Source organism: Oncorhynchus clarkii, chromosome 9 (genome assembly GCF_045791955.1).
Source record: "Oncorhynchus clarkii lewisi isolate Uvic-CL-2024 chromosome 9, UVic_Ocla_1.0, whole genome shotgun sequence".
Classification (NCBI taxonomy): domain Eukaryota; kingdom Metazoa; phylum Chordata; class Actinopteri; order Salmoniformes; family Salmonidae; genus Oncorhynchus; species Oncorhynchus clarkii.
Genome location: NC_092155.1, coordinates 9006594 through 9025067, shown reverse-complemented (window position 1 = coordinate 9025067; position 18474 = coordinate 9006594). Strand labels below are relative to the sequence as shown.

The following is an 18474-nucleotide window of genomic DNA, read 5'->3' as shown; positions in this document are numbered from 1 at the left end:
TATCCATCTCTCTCCTTCCTCTCCCTCCCTCCTTTCTCTCCCACTATCCATCTCTCTCCATCCCTCTCTCCTGTCTCTCTTTCCTCTCCCTCCATCCCTCTCTCCCACTATCCATCTCTCTCCATCCCTCTCTCCTCTCCCTCCATCCCTCTCTCCTGTCTCTCCCACTATCCATCTCTCTCCATCCTCTCCCTCCTGTCTCTCCCACTATCCATCTCTCTCCATCCCTCTCTCCTGTCTCTCTTTCCTCTCCCTCCATCCCTCTCTCCTGTCTCTCCCACTATCCATCTCTCTCCCTCCATCCCTCTCCTGTCTCTCCCACTATCCATCTCTCTCCCTCCATCCCTCCCTCCTGTCTCTCCCACTATCCATCTCTCTCCCTCCATCCCTCTCTCTCCCACTATCCATCTCTCTCCATCCCCCTCTCCTGTCTCTTTCCTCTCCCTCCTGTCTCTCCCACTATCCATCTCTCTCCTTCCTCTCCCTTCCTCCTTTCTCTCCCACTATCCATCTCTCTCCATCCCTCTCTCCTGTCTCTCTTTCCTCTCCCTCCATCCCTCTCTCCTGTCTCTCCCACTATCCATCTCTCTCCATCCCTCTCTCCTGTCTCTCCCACTATCCATCTCTCTCTCCTTCCTCCCCTCTCTCCTTCCTCTCCCTCCATCCCTCTCTCCTGTCTCTCTCTTTCCTCTCCTTCCATCTCTCTCCCTCTCTCCTGGCTCTCTCCTTCCTCTCCCTCCATCCCTCTCCTGTCTCTCTCCTTCCTCTCCCCCATCCCTCTCTCCTTCCTCTCTCCTGTCTCTCTCCCCCCATCCCGCTCTCCTTCCTCTCCCTCCATCCCTCTCTCCTGTCTCTCCTTCCTCTCCCTCCATCCATCTGTCTCTCTCCTTCCTCTCCCCCATCCCTCTCTCCTTCCTCTCCCTCCACCCCTCTCTACACTTTGCTGATTGTGGGTCAGTAGCAGCTGAGAACAGGGAGGCCCACCTCTCCCTTTCTCAATCCATCTTCTGTCCCCCTCTTTTTCTCTCCCAATTTCAATTCAAGGGGCTTTATTGGCATGGGAAACATCCCCTTCTCTGTACTCTGATGACCGTGGTTCAATAGTGGTACGATTACGGGTGGGTTCTGTCTCTTGGTAGGCCCATCCCTCTCTCCATCCTCTGTCTCTCCCCCCCTCCTTCCAATCATCTCTCTCGCCTTCCTCTCCCCCCCCCATCCTCCTCTCTACTCAGATGATCGTGGTGGGATGATAGGGGTATGTTCTGTCTCTGTCTCCTTATGACTGAACAGGTAGGCCCACCAGCTGGGGGACTTGGTCATCTGTTTGGCTGCTCCCGCACTCTTCACCCGCCTCATCTCCTATAGAGGTCAGGGGTTATGCAATAGAGGGAGAGAAAGAAAGGAAAATGGTTTATTTTGGGGCCTATTTCATTTTTTTGTTGATACAAGATTGAAGCATCTCGTCTCCACTCTATCCTCCCACAACCCGTCCTCTCACCCCTCCTTCCCCCTTCCACAGCCCCACGTCTCACTTATCCTTCCCCCTCCCCACCCGTCCTTCCCCTTCCTCTCTCCCACAGCCCCATGTCTCACCTCTCCTCCCCCCTCCCCACCCGTCCTTCCCTCTCCCACAGCCCCATCTCTCACCTCTCCTCCCCGCCCGTCCTTCCCCCTCCTCTCTCCCACAGACCCACGCCTCACCCCCTCCTCTCTCCCACAGACCCACGTCTCACCCCCTCCTCTCTCCCACAGACCTACGTCTCACCCCCTCCTCTCTCCCAGACCCACGTCTCACCCCCTCCTCTCTCCCACAGACCCACGTCTCACCCCCTCCCCTCTCCCACAGACCCACGTCTCACCCCTTTATCCAGCCACGTATCGAACTCGTCACTCATGCGTCGGAGCTGCCGCCCGTATCTCTTGGCCGCCCAGAGAGCAGGGGGGGCCGACTGGGAGCGACCCCGGAAAGATGCTCCGTCTGTGGGCACGCCTTCCACCCCTGGCCCCCTACCCTGGAGCTCCTGGGCCTGGGACTCTGAGTTCATCCTCAACCGACCCTCTCCTATAGGAGAGAGAAGAGGGAGAGTGGCCTTGTCTGTGAGCCAGAACAACCAATAGGGCAGGAGCCTGTCCCCTGTTTCTGTAGTGGGGCATCTTGATGTACAAGTACACCCCCTGGACAGGACACTAGTCTATCGCATTGGCCAAAACTCCAATCCATCTCCTTATTGCCAGTGCCAAACAGAGGACAGCCATAGCAACAAGACAGTAGATGTTACTGGGGTTCATTATGACAGCCATAGCAACAACATAGTAGATGTTACTGGGGTTCATTATGACAACCATAGCAACAACATAGTAGATGTTATTGGGGTTCATTATGAGTGGCTAACTATCAGGGTGATATTCATTAGGGCACGCAGTGGAAAACATTTTTGCGACCGAAAAGGAACGTTCCTTATTGCAAAAGTCCAGCTAGTCCATCCTTGTTTCAGTGCGTTTTCTTCCGCTTGGGGCCTAATGAATACGACCCTGGTAAGACCAATAGTGGTTATTTCCCAGAGTCCTCTGGGGTGTCCTACCTGCCAGTCTCATCTCAGGCACAGTGAGGGCGTGGCCTATTGGACTGCCAGTTATCCCCTTTCCGGCAGACGATTGGTCCTTTTCGGTTTCTCCTACCTCCTCTGAGGGCTCTGACTCGCTGTCTGATATAGTAAACATCTGAGCCATGCTGACATCTATGGAGGAAGAGCGAGTGAGGAGGGGAAACGAGAAAGCAGTGAGATGAGATAGGGGAAGCGAGAGATGGAGAGAGAGGGGGGAAGAGGGATGGAGAGAGAGAGGGGAAGGGGGATGGAGAGAGAGAGAGGGGAGGAGAAAGAAAAGAGGCAGAGAGGAGAGGAAGACAACATTATTACACAAATGTGCTTGACCCTGAATCTTTGTACCAAGCTTTAGCTCAGGAGGCCAACTCAGTCTTGGCATCCTGGTGCCCTGAGTTCAAATCCCAATCAATCAAATCAAATGTATTTATATAGCCCTTTGTACATCAGCTGATATCTCAAAGTGCTGTACAGAAACCCAGCCTAAAACCCCAAACAGCAAGCAATGCAGGTGTAGAAGCACGGTGGCTAGGAAAAACTCCCTAGAAAGGCAGGAACCTAGAGAGGAACCAGGCTAATCACACATTGGAATGAATGAAAGACAAACAACTAACCTTGAATTCACCATCACACACACAGGAATAGACTTACAAGAAATACTATATTGGTAGTATCTAGGCCTAATTATATAATACCATAGTAATAACAAATGATGTAACCAAACATATAATTCATGTTTAAACCCTTATTGTGATTAAAACTGACACACAACCTTAGTCTCGTTTGAATACTCTTTCACGATGTTGCAACAATATTTATTCGCTTTTAAGTGCACGCACACAAACACAACTTTCTCCGCTCCTTGGTCCAAAGGTATCAACGCTATCATACACCGGCACGACAAAGTTATGTTTGCCGTGGAGAAAAGCGGGGTATAATGTGATATCATTAAAATGAACAAGTAGTTACATTCAAGCACACACAAATTAGCTCAAATGCTACAATTGTTTCGGTGCTCTTCGATCCTGGAGACAATGGAAAACTTAGCAACACCACCAACCGTGCAGTCGACTCGGTTTGATAACGTAAAAAAAACAAACAGAATATAAAACACATTTTCTTACCCAAAGTGTTTTTAACCGGTAAATATGTTCGAGCAGCCGCGTATCGCGCTTTCTATTTCCAACTTGATATTGTTGTTATCTGGTCTTTTTTGTTGTTCGGATCCAGTTTGTCTTCCCTCCCCCAATAGCGTAGCGGCAGTCTATCCACCGCGCCGCTCGCTGTCCTGCGCTCCACCAATGACCGGGCCCTGCGCGGGGCGGGTTGGACTGGCCTCGCCGCTGACGTCACTGTTGCGAGCTAGGACTCTGCTCCCGTTTTGTTTTTCTCACCGGCTGCCCCCTAATATGCGGTATAGGAGCGCAGCAGAAATATTCTACCCAAACATACAGTACGGTAGATAGTGGAGGCCACTGGGTTACCTAAGGGCATGTATGGTACCTTGGTGATGTAAGCTATATGCTGTACGCATCACCAAATGGTAATTTTCTAGTCAATAAAGTCATAGAAACTTTATTCAAGTTTTTTTTTTCTTACTTCGTTTTGTGGATGGTTGGACCTGTTTCCTCAGACCTGTTTCCTCTGACTGTACCTGTTTCCTCTGACTGGAACTTTCCTCTGACTGGTCCTGTTCCCTCTGACTGGTCCTGTTCCCTCTGACTGGTCCTGTTTCCTCTGACCTGTTCCCTCTGACTGGACCTGTTCCCTCTGACTGGTCCTGTTCCCTCTGACTGGTCCTGTTTCCTCTGACTGGTCCTGTTCCCTCTGACTGGTCCTGTTTCCTCTGACTGGTCCTGTTTCCTCTGACTGGTCCTGTTTCCTCTGACTGGTCCTGTTCCCTCTGACTGGTCCTGTTTCATCTGACTGGACCTGTTTCATCTGACCTGTTTCCTCTGACTGGACCTGTTTCCCCTGACTGGACCAGTTCCCTCTAACAGTAGTGATGGTGTCATTAACAGTAGTGATGGTGTCATTAACAGTAGTGATGGTGTCATTAACAGTAGTGATGATGTCATTAACAGTAGTGATGATGACTTTAACAGTATGGCTCAGTTGGTAGAGCATGGCTCTTGTGTCAGGTTAGAGGGTACCTCTCCCGGGGCCACCCCATATGTAAAATGTATGCATGACTGTCTCTTTGGATAAAAGCATCTGCTAAATGGCATATTGTTATAAATATATAACAGGTACAGGTAACTTGAGTAAATGAGGGATACAAAGTATACTGAAAGCAGGTGCTGCCACACAGGTGTGAAATGAACATCCCATCATGCTTAGGGTCATGTATTAACTAACTGACTATCCTACCGATCCTCGACTTCGGCAATGTCATTTACAAAATAGCCTCCAACACTCTACTCAACAAATTGGATGCAGTCTATTACAGCGCCATCCGTTTTGTCACCAAAGCCCCATACACTACCCACCACTGCGACCTGTATGCTCTCGTTGGCTGGCCCTCGCTTCATATTCGTCGCCAACCCCACTGGCTCCAGGTCATCTATAAGTCTTTGCTAGGTAAAGCTCCGCCTTATCTCAGCTCACTGGTCACCATAACACCCACTAGAAGCACGCGCTCCAGCAGGTATATCTCACTGGTCATCCCCAAAGCCAACACCTCCTTTGGCCGCCTTTCCTTCCAGTTCTCTGCTGCCAATGACTGGAACGAATTGCAAAAGTCGCTGAAGTTGGAGACTTATATCTCCCTCACTAACTTTAAGCATCAGCTATCTGACCAGCTAACCGATCGCTGCAGCGGCACATAGCCCATCTGTAAATAGCCCATCCAATCTACCTACCTCATCCCCATGTTGTTTTTATTTACTTTTTTGCTCTTTTGCTTTTTTGCTCTTTGGCACACCAGTATCTCTACTTGCGCATCATCATCTGCACATTTATCACTCCAGTGTTAATTTGCTGAATTGTAACTACTATGGCCTATTTATTGCCTTACCTCCTCACGCCGTTTGCACACACTGTATATAGACTTTTCTATTGTGTTATTGACTGTACGTTTGTTTATTCCATGTGTAACTCTGTGTTGTTGTTTGTGTCGCACTGCTTATCTTGGCCAGGTCACAGTTGTAAATGAGAACTTGTTCTCAACTGGCCTACCTGGTTAAATAAAGGTGTTCTCAACTGGCCTACCTGGTTAAATAAAGGTGTTCTCAACTGGCCTACCTGGTTAAATAAAGGTGTTCTCAACTGGCCTACCTGGTTAGATAAAGGTGAAATAATAAATAAAAAATGTATAACCATGTCCAGTTGCCAATTATTTTGCTCACCATGGCTAGAAGAAGATATCTCGGGGACTTTAAAAGAGGGGTGGTTGTTGGGACACATTTGCCAGGAGCTTCAGTGACAAAGACTGCTCAACTTGCTGATATTTCTTGATATTCAGTGGCTGTCTCAGTCACCAGATCTCAACCCAATTGAACACTTACTCAACCCAATTGAACACTTACTCAACCCAATTTAACACTTACTCAACCCAATTTAACACTTACTCAACCCAATTTAACACTTACGGTAGATTCTAGAGTCTTGTCATGGAAGAATGATGACGCAAGATGATGATGACTCCAAGAAAGTTCCAGGCAGTCGTTGACTCTTTGCCAAGGCTCATTGAAGCTGTTCTGGTGGCTCATGGTGATCCCAACGCCCTATTAGGGCACTACCCATCACCCTTAGTGTCGTACCTCTGTGACAAGAAGAAGAAGCCCCAACAGCCACACTCTTCTAAACCCTGTAATTTCACCTGTATATAGGCGTTCACACTGATCGACAGGTAGGGACACTGAGGCAGACGGGGGAGAATCTCAATTGCGTACTCCTCCCGTACTCTCCCCATCGTCTCCTTATCAAAACCCATTGGATGAGAAAGCCCGAAGGTCCCTCCCCTGACCTCCTCTTCCAATGGGGTTTGAGAAGGTGAGGAGAGAGGATGTGTGGAGTATGCAATTGAGAAAAGACCAGGGAGAAGCGATTCAGGCAGCTGCAGTAGAGGAGACGTGTGGGAGAAGGGAGGAAGGTAGGGAAGAGGCCTATTGAGAGAACCCTGCAATACCTCAATAGGCCACATGGGGCCTCTAGAAGTGATTATTTTAGAGGATGTAGTTGAATAAAATGACCAGCAGGTGGCGTAGCAAGACAGGAAACACTGATCTTTAGTATCAAGTGGCAACAGCGCTGCTCTGTTATAGCTGGGGAATGAACTGGCTTCCTACACACTGACCCAAGGTCTGTTTTGAGACCTCCCTCCCCGATGTTTATGGTCAAGGTTTTGGAAGAGTAAGCTGATCCTAAATCTGTACCTAAGGCTAAGGGAATATTCTACCCCTTAAATTGTGTTCTATTTTGTTAATAACCACTCACTTTAGCATAAGATTACAAACATATGTAAAAACTGTTATGATTGATGTGGAATATCATAGAGGATTAGGTAATCATAATCTCTCAGGATGATGACCTGTTAGTTCATAGTTGAGCGTGTGAGAGAGACAGAGAGATTAGACCCAACCAAATCATGAGAAAACTAAAAGATAATTACTTGACACATTGGAATGAATTTAGAAATAAACAGAGCAAACTTGAATGCCCTTTGACCCTAAACAGAGAGTACACAGTGGCGCAGCGGTCTAAGGCATCTCAGTGCTTGAGGCGTCACTACAGACACCCTGGTTTGATTCCAGACTGTATCACAACCGGCCGGGAGTCACATAGGGTGGCGCACAATTGGCCCAGCGTGGTCCGGGTTTGGCCGGTGTAGGCCGTCATTGTAAATAAGAATTTGTTCTTAACTGATTTGCCTAGTTTAAATATAGGTAAAAAACTGTGACTGACCAAAAATTAAGGAAATCTTTTACTATGTACAGACTCAGTGAGTGTAGCCTTGCTATTGAGAAAGGCGTCCGTAGGCAGACATGGCTCTCGAGAGAAGACAGGCTATGTGCTCACTGCCCACAAAATGAGGTGGAAACTGAACTGCACTTCCTAACCTCCTGTCCAATGTATGACCATATTAGAGACACATATTTCCCTCAGATTACACAGATCCACAAAGAATTTGAAAACACATACAACTTTGATAAACTCCCATATCTACTGGGTGAAATACCAGTGTGCCATCACAGCAGCAAGATGTGTGACCTGTTGCCATGAGAAAAGGGCAACCAGTGAAGAACAAACACAACCCATATTCATGTTAATTATTTTCCCTTTTGTACTTTAACCATTTGTACATTGTTACAACACTGTATATATATACATAATATAACATTTGAAATGTCTTTTATTCTTTTGGAACTTTTGTGAGTGTAATGTTTACTGTTAATGTTGTATTGTTTATTTCACTTTTGTTTATTATCTATTGACTTGCTTCAAGAATGTAAACACATGTTTCCCATGCTAATAAAGCCCCTTGAATTGAAATGAAATTGAATTGAGAGAGAGAGAGAGAGAGAACAAGAGAGAGAGAAAGAGCGAGGGAAAGAGTGAGGGGGGAAGTAGAGAGACAGAAACAGAAAGAAAGACAGGGGTAATGAGTTTTAATATGGGTTGTTAACAGAATGACAGACTACATGAAAGTATCCTGCCCTCTGATGTTCTCTCTCTCTCTCTCTCTCTCTCTCTCTCTCTCTCTCTCTCTCTCTGTGTCTGTGGCTGGTAGACATCCCTGTATTTCAGTCCTATACAATTATCAGACATTTATATCCCTACAGAACAGAACTAACCTCGCCCTTCTCCCATACAGCCAATCTCCACTGAAGACCATACAACTATCTCAACACTATACTTAAAAAAGGTTCCTTATTGCAAGGAGAGTCAAACATTACAGTAGAAGAATAACTTCTCTCTCTTTTTCTCTCTCGCAATTTCAATTTAAGGGATTTATTAGCATGGGAAACATTAACATTTCCAAAGCAAGTGAAGTAGATAATAAACAAAAGTGAAATAAACAATAAAAATTAACAGTTAACATTACACTCACAGAAGTTCCAAAAGAATAAAGACATTTTAAATGTCATATTATGTCTATATACAGTGTTGTAACGATGTGCAAATAGTTAAAGTACAAAATGGAAAATAAATAAACATAAATATGGGTTGTATTTACAATGGTGTTTGTTCTTCACTGGTTGCCCTTTTCTTGTGGCAACAGGTCTCACATCTTGCTGCTGTGAAGGCACACTGGGGTATTTCACCCAACAGATATGGGAGTTTATCAAAATTGGATTTGTTTTCGAATTCTTTGTGGATCTGTGTAATCTGAGGGAAATATGTCTCTCTAATATGGTCATACATTGGGCAGGAGGTTATGAAGTGCAGCTCAGTTTCCACCTCATTTTGTGGGCAGTGAGCACATAGCCTGTCTTCTCTTGAGAGCCATGTCTGCCTACGGCGGCCTTTCTCAATAGCAAGGCTATGCTCACTGAGTCTGTACATAGTCTAAGCTTTCCTTACGTTTGGGTCAGTCACAGTGGTCAAGTATTCTGCCACTGTGAACTCTCTGTTTAGGGCCAAATAACATTCTAGTTTGCTCTGTTTCTTTGTTAATTCTTTCCAATGTGTTTTTTCCTGATTTGGTTGTGTCTAATTGAGTTGCTGTCCTGGGGCTCTGTGGGGTGTGTTTGTGTTTGTGAACAGCTTGCTTAGGAGACTCTTTTACAGGTTAATGTCTTCTGCATGCAGAGCCTCAATCTGGTGTTTCTCCCATTTTGTGAAGTCTTGGTTGGTGAGCGGACCCCTGACCTCACAACCATAAAGGACAATGGGTTCTATAACTGATTCAAGTATTTTTATCCAGATCCTAATTGGTATGTTGAATTGTATGTTCCTTTTGATGGCATAGAATGCCCTTCTTGCCTTGTCTCTCAGCTCGTTCACGTCTTTGTGGAAGTTACCTGTGACGCTGATGTTTAGGCCGAGGTATGTATAGTTTTTTGTGTGCTCTAGGGCAACGGTGTCTAGATGGAATTTGTATTCATGGTCCTGGCGACTGGACTTTTTTTGGAACATCGTAAATGTTTTCTTACTGAGATTCACTGTCCAGTGGCTGTTCTAGACCATGTTAACTGGGGGGGGGGGGGGGGGGGGGGGCACTTGTACTGTTAGAGGGGCCAGTTACATTAGACGTTATTGTTGTCATATCGTTTTCTTCACTGCATTAGCAGGGCAAAATACCATGTTCATAATCATCATCGTTGCCACTGTCTAATAGCGGATGTTAGAAAAGAACGATAGCTAAAAATTAGGTATGTAAAAAAGATTTCATACTCCACATTTAGGAGGTCCAAAATTGTTGTCACTAGCCACCCTCCGCCCGCCTCCTCAGAACCGCTAGTGTCACTGTCAGGGCCCAGGTCTTACAGAATCTGTGCAGAAGATCTAGGTGCTGCTGTCGACCCTCCTTGGTTGGGGACAGAAGCACCAGTTCATCAGCCAACAGACATGCAACCTCTCATGCTCTCGCTCAATAAAAGGCTAAACATGGAAAATGAACATGGAAAATGAACATGGATGAATGCTGCCACCCCTATTATCTACACTAATACTATGTTATTAGTCACATGCGCCGAATACAACAGGTCTAGGTAGACCTTACAGTGAAATGCTTACTTACAAGACCTTAACCAACAATGTAGTTTTAAGAAAAATACACACAAAAAAAGAAATAAAAGTAACAAATAATTATAGAGTAGCATTAAAATAACAATAGCGAGGCTATATACAGGGGGTACCTGTGCAGAGTCAATGTGCGGGGGCACCGGTGTCGAGGTAATTATGTACATGTAGGTAGAGTAGAGTTATTAAAGTGGCTATGCATAGATAATAACAGAGAGTAGCAGCAGCGTGGAAGGGGGGGCGGGGGCAATGCAAATAGTTTTGATTAGATGTTCAGGAGTCTTTTGGCTTGGGGGTAGAAGCTATTTAGAAGCCTCTTGGACCTAGACTTGGAGCTCCGGTACTGCTTGCCATGCGGTAGCAGAAAGAACAGTCTATGACTTGGGTGGCTGGAGTCTTTGACAATTTTTATGGCCTTCCTCTGACACCACCTGGTATAGAGGTCCTGGATGGCAAGAAGCTTGGCCCCAGTGATGTACTGGGCCGTACACACTACCCTCTGTAGTGCCTTGCCGTCGGAGGCCGAGCTGTTGCCGTACCAAGAAGTGATGCAAACCGTCAGGGTGTTGTCGATGGTGCAGCTGTAACCTTTTGAGGATCTGAGGACCCATGCCGAATCTTTTCAGTCCCCTGAGGGGGAATAGGTTTTGTCGTGCCCTCTTCACAACTGTCTTGGTGTGTTTGGGACCATGTTAGTTTGTTGGTGATGTGGAAGTCAAGAAACTTGAAGCTCTCAACCTGCTCCACTACAGCCCTTCGATGAGAATGGGGACATGCTCAGTCCTCCTTTTCCTTGAGTCCACAATCATCTCCTTTGTCTTGATCACGTTGAGGGAGAGGTTGTTGTCCTGGCACTACACTGTCAGGTCTCTGATCTCCTCCCGAGGCTGTCTCATCGTTGTCGGTGATCAGGCCTACCACTGTTGTGTCATCTGCAAACTTAATGATGGTGTTGGAGTCATGCCCGGCTGTGCAGTCATGAGTGAGCAGGGAAGGGGCTGAGCACGCACCCCTGAGGGGCCCCCGTGTTGAGGATCAGTGTGGCGGATGTGTTGTTACCTACCCTTACCACCTGGAGGCGGCCCGTCATGAAGTCCGGGATCCAGTTGCAGAGGGAGGTGTTTAGTCCCAGGGTCCTTAGCTTAGTGATGAGCTCTGAGGTCACTATGGTGTTGAACGCTGAGCTGTAGTCAATTAATAGTATTCTCACATACTGTAGGTGTTCCTTTTGTCCAGGTGTGAAAGGTCAGTGTGGAGTGCAATAGAGATTGCATCATCTGTGGATCTGTTTGGGCGGTATGCAAATTGATGTGGGTCTAGGGTTTCTGGGATGATGCTGTTGATGTGAGCCATGACCAACCTTTCATAGCACTTCATGTCTACAGAAGTGAGTGCTACGGGTCGGTAGTCATTTACACAGGTTACCTTGGTGTTCTTGGGCACAGCAACCATTACTACGACTCCCTTTACCACTAGTAGCATTTCTACCTCTAATATCTCTACCTACTAAAACTATAACTAAGTTATAACTGTGATCCTCACCATTACATCAGTACTACAACTACCATCATCAGTTCTACAACTACCATCATCAGGACTACAACTACCATCATCAGGACTACAACTACCATCATCAGGACTACAACTACCATCATCATTACTACTACTACCATCATCAGGTCTACAACTACCATCATCAGGTCTACAACTACCATCATCAGGTCTACAACTACCATCATCAGGTCTACAACTACCATCATCAGGTCTACAACTACCATCATCAGTTCTACAACTACCATCATCAGGACTACAACTACCACCATCAGGACTACAACTACCATCATCAGGTCTACAACTACCATCATCAGGTCTACAACTACCATCGTTATTACTACAACTACCATCATCATTACTACTACTACCATCATCATTACTACAACTACCATCATCATTACTACAACTACCATCATCATTACTACAACTACCATCATCATTACTACAACTACCATCATCATTACTACAACTACCATCATCATTACTACTACCATCTTCATTACTACAACTACCATCATCATTACTACTACCATCATTACTACTTCTACCATCATCATTACTACTACTACTACAATCATCATTACTACAACTACCATCATCATTACTACAACTACCATCATCATTACTACAACTACCATCATCATTACTACTACCATCTTCATTACTACAACTACCATCATCATTACTACTACTACCATCATCATCACTACTACTACCATCATCATTACTACTACCATCATCATTACTACAACTACCATCATCATTACTACAACTACCATCATCATTACTACAACTACCATCATCATTACTACAACTACCATCATCATTACTACAACTACCATCATCATTACTACTACTACCATCATCATTACTACTACCATCATCATCATCATCATCACTACTACTACCATCATCATTACTACAACTACCATCATCATTACTACAACTACCATCATCATTACTACTACTACCATCATCATTACTACTACCATCATCATTACTACAACTACCATCATCATTACTACAACTACCATCATCATTACTACTACTACCATCATCATTACTACAACTACCATCATCATTACTACAACTACCATCATCATTACTACAACTACCATCATCATTACTACAACTACCATCATCATCACTACAACTACTACCATCATCACTACTACTACCATCATCATCACTACAACTACCATCATCATTACTACAACTACCATCATCATTGCTACAACTACCATCATCAGGTCTACAACTACCATCATCATTGCTACAACTACCATCATCATTACTACAACTACCATCATCATCACTACAACTACCATCATCATTACTACTACTACCATCATCATCACTACAACTACCATCATCATTACTACTACTACCATCATCATTACTACAACTACTACAATCATCATTACTACAACTACCATCATCATTACTACTACTACCATCATCATCACTACAACTACTACAATCATCATTACTACAACTACCATCATCATTACTACAACTACCATCATCATTACTACAACAACTACCATCATCATTACTACTACTACTACAATCATCATTACTACAACTACCATCATCATTACTACAACTACCATCATCATTACTACAACTACCATCATCATTACTACTACCATCTTCATTACTACAACTACCATCATCATTACTACTACTACCATCATCATCACTACTACTACCATCATCATTACTACTACTACCATCATCATCACTACTACTACCATCATCATTACTACTACCATCATCATTACTACAACTACCATCATCATTACTACAACTACCATCATCATTACTACTTCTACCATCATCATTACTACTACTACTACAATCATCATTACTACAACTACCATCATCATTACTACAACTACCATCATCATTACTACAACTACCATCATCATTACTACTACCATCTTCATTACTACAACTACCATCATCATTACTACTACTACCATCATCATCACTACTACTACCATCATCATTACTACTACCATCATCATTACTACAACTACCATCATCATTACTACAACTACCATCATCATTACTACAACTACCATCATCATTACTACAACTACCATCATCATTACTACAACTACCATCATCATTACTACTACTACCATCATCATTACTACTACCATCATCATCATCATCATCACTACTACTACCATCATCATTACTACAACTACCATCATCATTACTACAACTACCATCATCATTACTACTACTACCATCATCATTACTACTACCATCATCATTACTACAACTACCATCATCATTACTACAACTACCATCATCATTACTACTACTACCATCATCATTACTACAACTACCATCATCATTACTACAACTACCATCATCATTACTACAACTACCATCATCATTACTACAACTACCATCATCATTACTACAACTACCATCATCATCACTACAACTACCATCATCATTACTACAACTACCATCATCATTGCTACAACTACCATCATCAGGTCTACAACTACCATCATCATTGCTACAACTACCATCATCATTACTACAACTACCATCATCATTACTACTACTACCATCATCATCACTACTACGACCATCATCACTACTACTACAATCATCACTACTACTACCATCATCATTACTACAACTACCATCATCATTACTACAACTACCATCATCATCACTACAACTACTACCATCATCACTACTACAACTACCATCATCATTACTACTACCATCATCACCACTACTACGACCATCATCACTACTACTACTACCAACATCATTACTACTACTACCATCATCATCACTACTACTACCATCATCATTACTACAACTACCATCATCATTACTACAACTACCATCATCATTACTACAACTACCATCATCATTACTACAACTAACATCATCATTACTACAACTACCACCATCATCACTACTACTATCATCATCAATACTACTATTTCTCCCTCTTTCTCTCTGTCTCTCTGTCCCATCTGTTTCTCTCTCCTACATTTCACCCTCTTTACCTGACAACTTACTGTAAAAGTAGTTAAAAGTACTTATATTCAGACATATATTTACTATATTTAATTAGTGGATGTTATTTAGTTAGAAGAGACTTTAAAACTTCACTATATTTAGTGGATGTTAGTTAGTTAGAAGAGACTTTAAAACTTCACTATATTTAGTGGATGTTAGTTAGTTAGAAGAGACTTTAAAACTTCACTATATTTAGTGGATGTTAGTTATAACAGAGAAGAAAACACTATATTCATGTTAGTTAGGTATAACAGATAATATAATGTTAATGTTAGTTATAACAGAGAAGAAAAGACTATATTTATGTTAGTTAGGTATAACAGATAATATAATGTTAATGTTAGTTATAACAGATAATGTAATGTTAATGTTAGTTATAACAGAGAAGAAAACACTATATTTATGTTAGTTAGGTATAACAGATAATATAATGTTAATGTTAGTTAAAACAGATAATATAATGTTAATGTTAGGTATAACAGATAATATAATGTTAATGTTAGTTATAACAGAGTAGAAAACTGTACAGTACATTGCTCTTCTCTCTGAGTGGGTATGTTCCTGGAAGGAACCCTGTGATTCTGGGTTAGAGTCACTCTTACCACATCAGAGAGATTCAATTGGGTCATATGATGATAGAAAGCCTGATGGCGGTCTCCGCCCTTTTTTAGAGCTCCTCCAACATGGACAACTCTTCTTGGCCCTGCAAGAACACTGCTCAGTTCTTCTCAAATGCGTTTAATCCAGACATTAGCCTGCTACAATTGTTTCTGTCTAGAGCGAGAGAGTCCTGACAGTAGTATTCTAACCTTACATCACCTCTTGTTTTGTTTACACACGGTTGCCTTTTAAGTGAAATGAAAGACAAGTATCAGACAGTACTGTTAGACTTCGTGATACACTTTACACCGCTCCCCTTCCAGTTGCATCGACCCAGATTGTGCCGCCAGACTCTCAGTGGAAACTCTCCGTAGAACTTAGAAGTAGAAGTTTACTGCAGTAATATGTAAAATATAGTGTTCCCTAGATGTTTACTAGAGTAAATTGCAAAGTGCTTTGTAGTCACAGAATAGGGCCCCGCCTGTCCTCCCGTCCTCCCGTCCTCCCAATCCTTCCGTCCTCCCGTCCTCCCAATCCTTCCGCCCTCCCAATCCGTCCGTCCTTCCATCCTCCCGTCCTCCCGTCCTCCCGTCCTTCCGTACTCCCGTCCTCCTGTCCTCCCGTCCTCACGTCCTTCCGTCTTCCCGTCCTTCCAATCCTTCCATCCTCCCGTCCTCCCGTCCTCCCAATCCTTCCGTCCTCCCGTCCTCCCAATCCTTCCGTCCTCCCGTCCTACCGTCCTCCCATCCTTCCGTCCTCCCAATCCTTCCGTCCTCCCGTCCTCCCATCCTTCCGTCCTCCCAATCCTTCCGTCCTCCCGTCCTACCGTCCTACCGTCCTCCCGTCCTCCCGTCCTCCCGTCCTCCCAATCCTTCCGTCCTCCCGTCCTCCCGTCCTCCCAATCCTTCCGTCTTTCCATCCTCCCGTCCTCCCAATCCTTCCGTCCTCCCGTCCTCCCAATCCTTCCGTCCTTCCGTCCTTCCGTCGGAATCTCCGTGAGAGTACATGGTTATTACACCCTGTACCACTCCCTTCCCCATGGCCCATACAGCTGTTATGATACCATGTTCCCTCTCCTCCTCTTCTCTTCAGTCCTGCCCTGTCATAGCAGACCACCGGGTTCTCTTCTCCTGGCTTTTCATGTGGTTGTGTCCTACGTGTGTGTGTGTGTGTGTGTGTGTGTGTGTGTGTGTGTGTGTGTGTGTGTGTGTTTCATGCAGTGGTGTGTCTACATGTGTGTATCATGTGTCCTACTGGGTGTGTGTACAGTGGGTTGGTAATGATCGGTGCTGCTACTGTAATAAATAGGTCTAGTGGAGTTATATTACAGGGAATAAGGACCGTTTTAGAGTGGGGAAAACAGCTACACTATACATGGTGTGTTGCTTTTCAAACCTTCTCCTGTCAAACGGAGAAAGACAAGAGGCACAGACAAGGTGGTTCCTTATAGATGGCTGTCTTATACAGCCAGCCATACTGCAGCACATCCTGTGTTCTAAGAAACAAGAGAGTGTGTGCTATGTATGTTTGTGTGTGTGTGTGTGTGTGTGTGTGTGTGTGTGTGTGTGTGTGTGTGTGTGTGTGTGTGTGTGTGTGTGTGTGTGTGTGTGTGTGTGTGTGTGTGTGAGAGAGAGTTATGTGTGTGTGTGTGTGTGTGTGACAGGGAACCCTGTGTGCGTGTGTCACCGATCCCATTCCCCTGAGCTGAGTCATCAGTTTACGTGATTGGTTCCCATCCGCTGATTAATCAGCCGCTCCATTAATGATTTGATCAATCAATAACGGGACTGGGAGGTGTCTCTGGTGTGTGTGTGCGTGCGTGTGTGTGTGTTTTTGTGTGTGTATGTTGATATTATTAAATGTCCCATACTTCCAAACGCACAGACATTATATTCATATCTTCAGGGAAACATTTTATTTCTCTCTTGTTTCTATGGCGACTGTAGAGATTCCGCCCAAGAGATTACAAAACTAGGGCCTCCATCCTTTCACTGCACCCATTGGTGTATGTTTTGTGGTTACCATAGGTGCTCATGTTATCCATAAGGTCAATAGGCTATCTTCCTTGACAGCATGTTTTTTAATCAGAAGCTGATCATTAACAGCTCCTTTTACTGTAATGGCAGCCTCAGTGTTGGTGGTACTCATTAATATGGCTGCAATCCCGTTAACGGGAGCGATATGACAACAGCCAGTGAAAGAGCAGGGCGACAATTTCAAAACATCAAAAATCTCATAATTAAAATTCCTCAAACATACATGTATCTCATAACATTTTAAAGCTAATCTTGTTGTTAATTCCACCACAGTGTCAGATTTCAAATATGCTTTACAGCAAAAGCACCACAAACGATTATGTTAGGTCACCACATAGCCACAGAAAAACACAGCCATTTTTTTTCCAGCCAAAGAGAGTACTTTCAAAAATAACAAACAGAGATAAAATGAATCACTAACCTTTGATGATCTTCATCAGATGACACGCATAGGACTTTATGGTACACAATACATGTAGTTCATATTTATCAAAATATGAGTTTACATTGACGCGTTACATTCACTAGTTCCAGAAACATCCAGTGATTTTACATAGCCACATCATTCAACATAAATACTCATCATAAATGTAGATCATAATACAAGTTATACACATGGAATTATAGATATACCTCTCCTTAATGCAATCGCTGTGCCTGATTTTTGTTAAACTTTAGAATTAGTCACAATAGCCGCCATGTTAATGTCAACATAAACAAGAAATTACATGATAAATATTCCCTTACCTTTGATGATCTACATCAGAAAGCACTCCAGGAATCCCAGGTCCACAATAAATGTTTGTTTTGTTCGATAATGTCCGTTATTTATGTCCAAATACCTTCTTTTGTTAGCGTGTTTGGTATACATATCCAAACGCTCATTCTGGTCAGCGTTACGTCGGACAAAAACTTCAAAAAGTTATAGTACAGGT

At 43.9% G+C, this 18474-nt stretch overlaps 1 protein-coding gene across 1 annotated transcript; it reads right to left on the bottom strand.

Annotated features, from left to right (window-relative positions):
• Positions 1-618: 618 nt before the first annotated feature.
• Positions 619-3902, bottom strand: LOC139415853 (BCL2 associated agonist of cell death b). Its single transcript, XM_071163989.1, has 4 exons — positions 3728-3902; positions 2583-2738; positions 1860-2062; positions 619-1359 (listed from the first exon to the last, which is right to left on the bottom strand). The coding sequence occupies exons 2-4, from the start codon at positions 2728-2730 to the stop codon at positions 1225-1227; spliced, it is 486 nt and encodes a 161-aa protein (XP_071020090.1). The 5' UTR covers positions 2731-2738; positions 3728-3902; the 3' UTR covers positions 619-1224.
• Positions 3903-18474: the final 14572 nt, after the last annotated feature.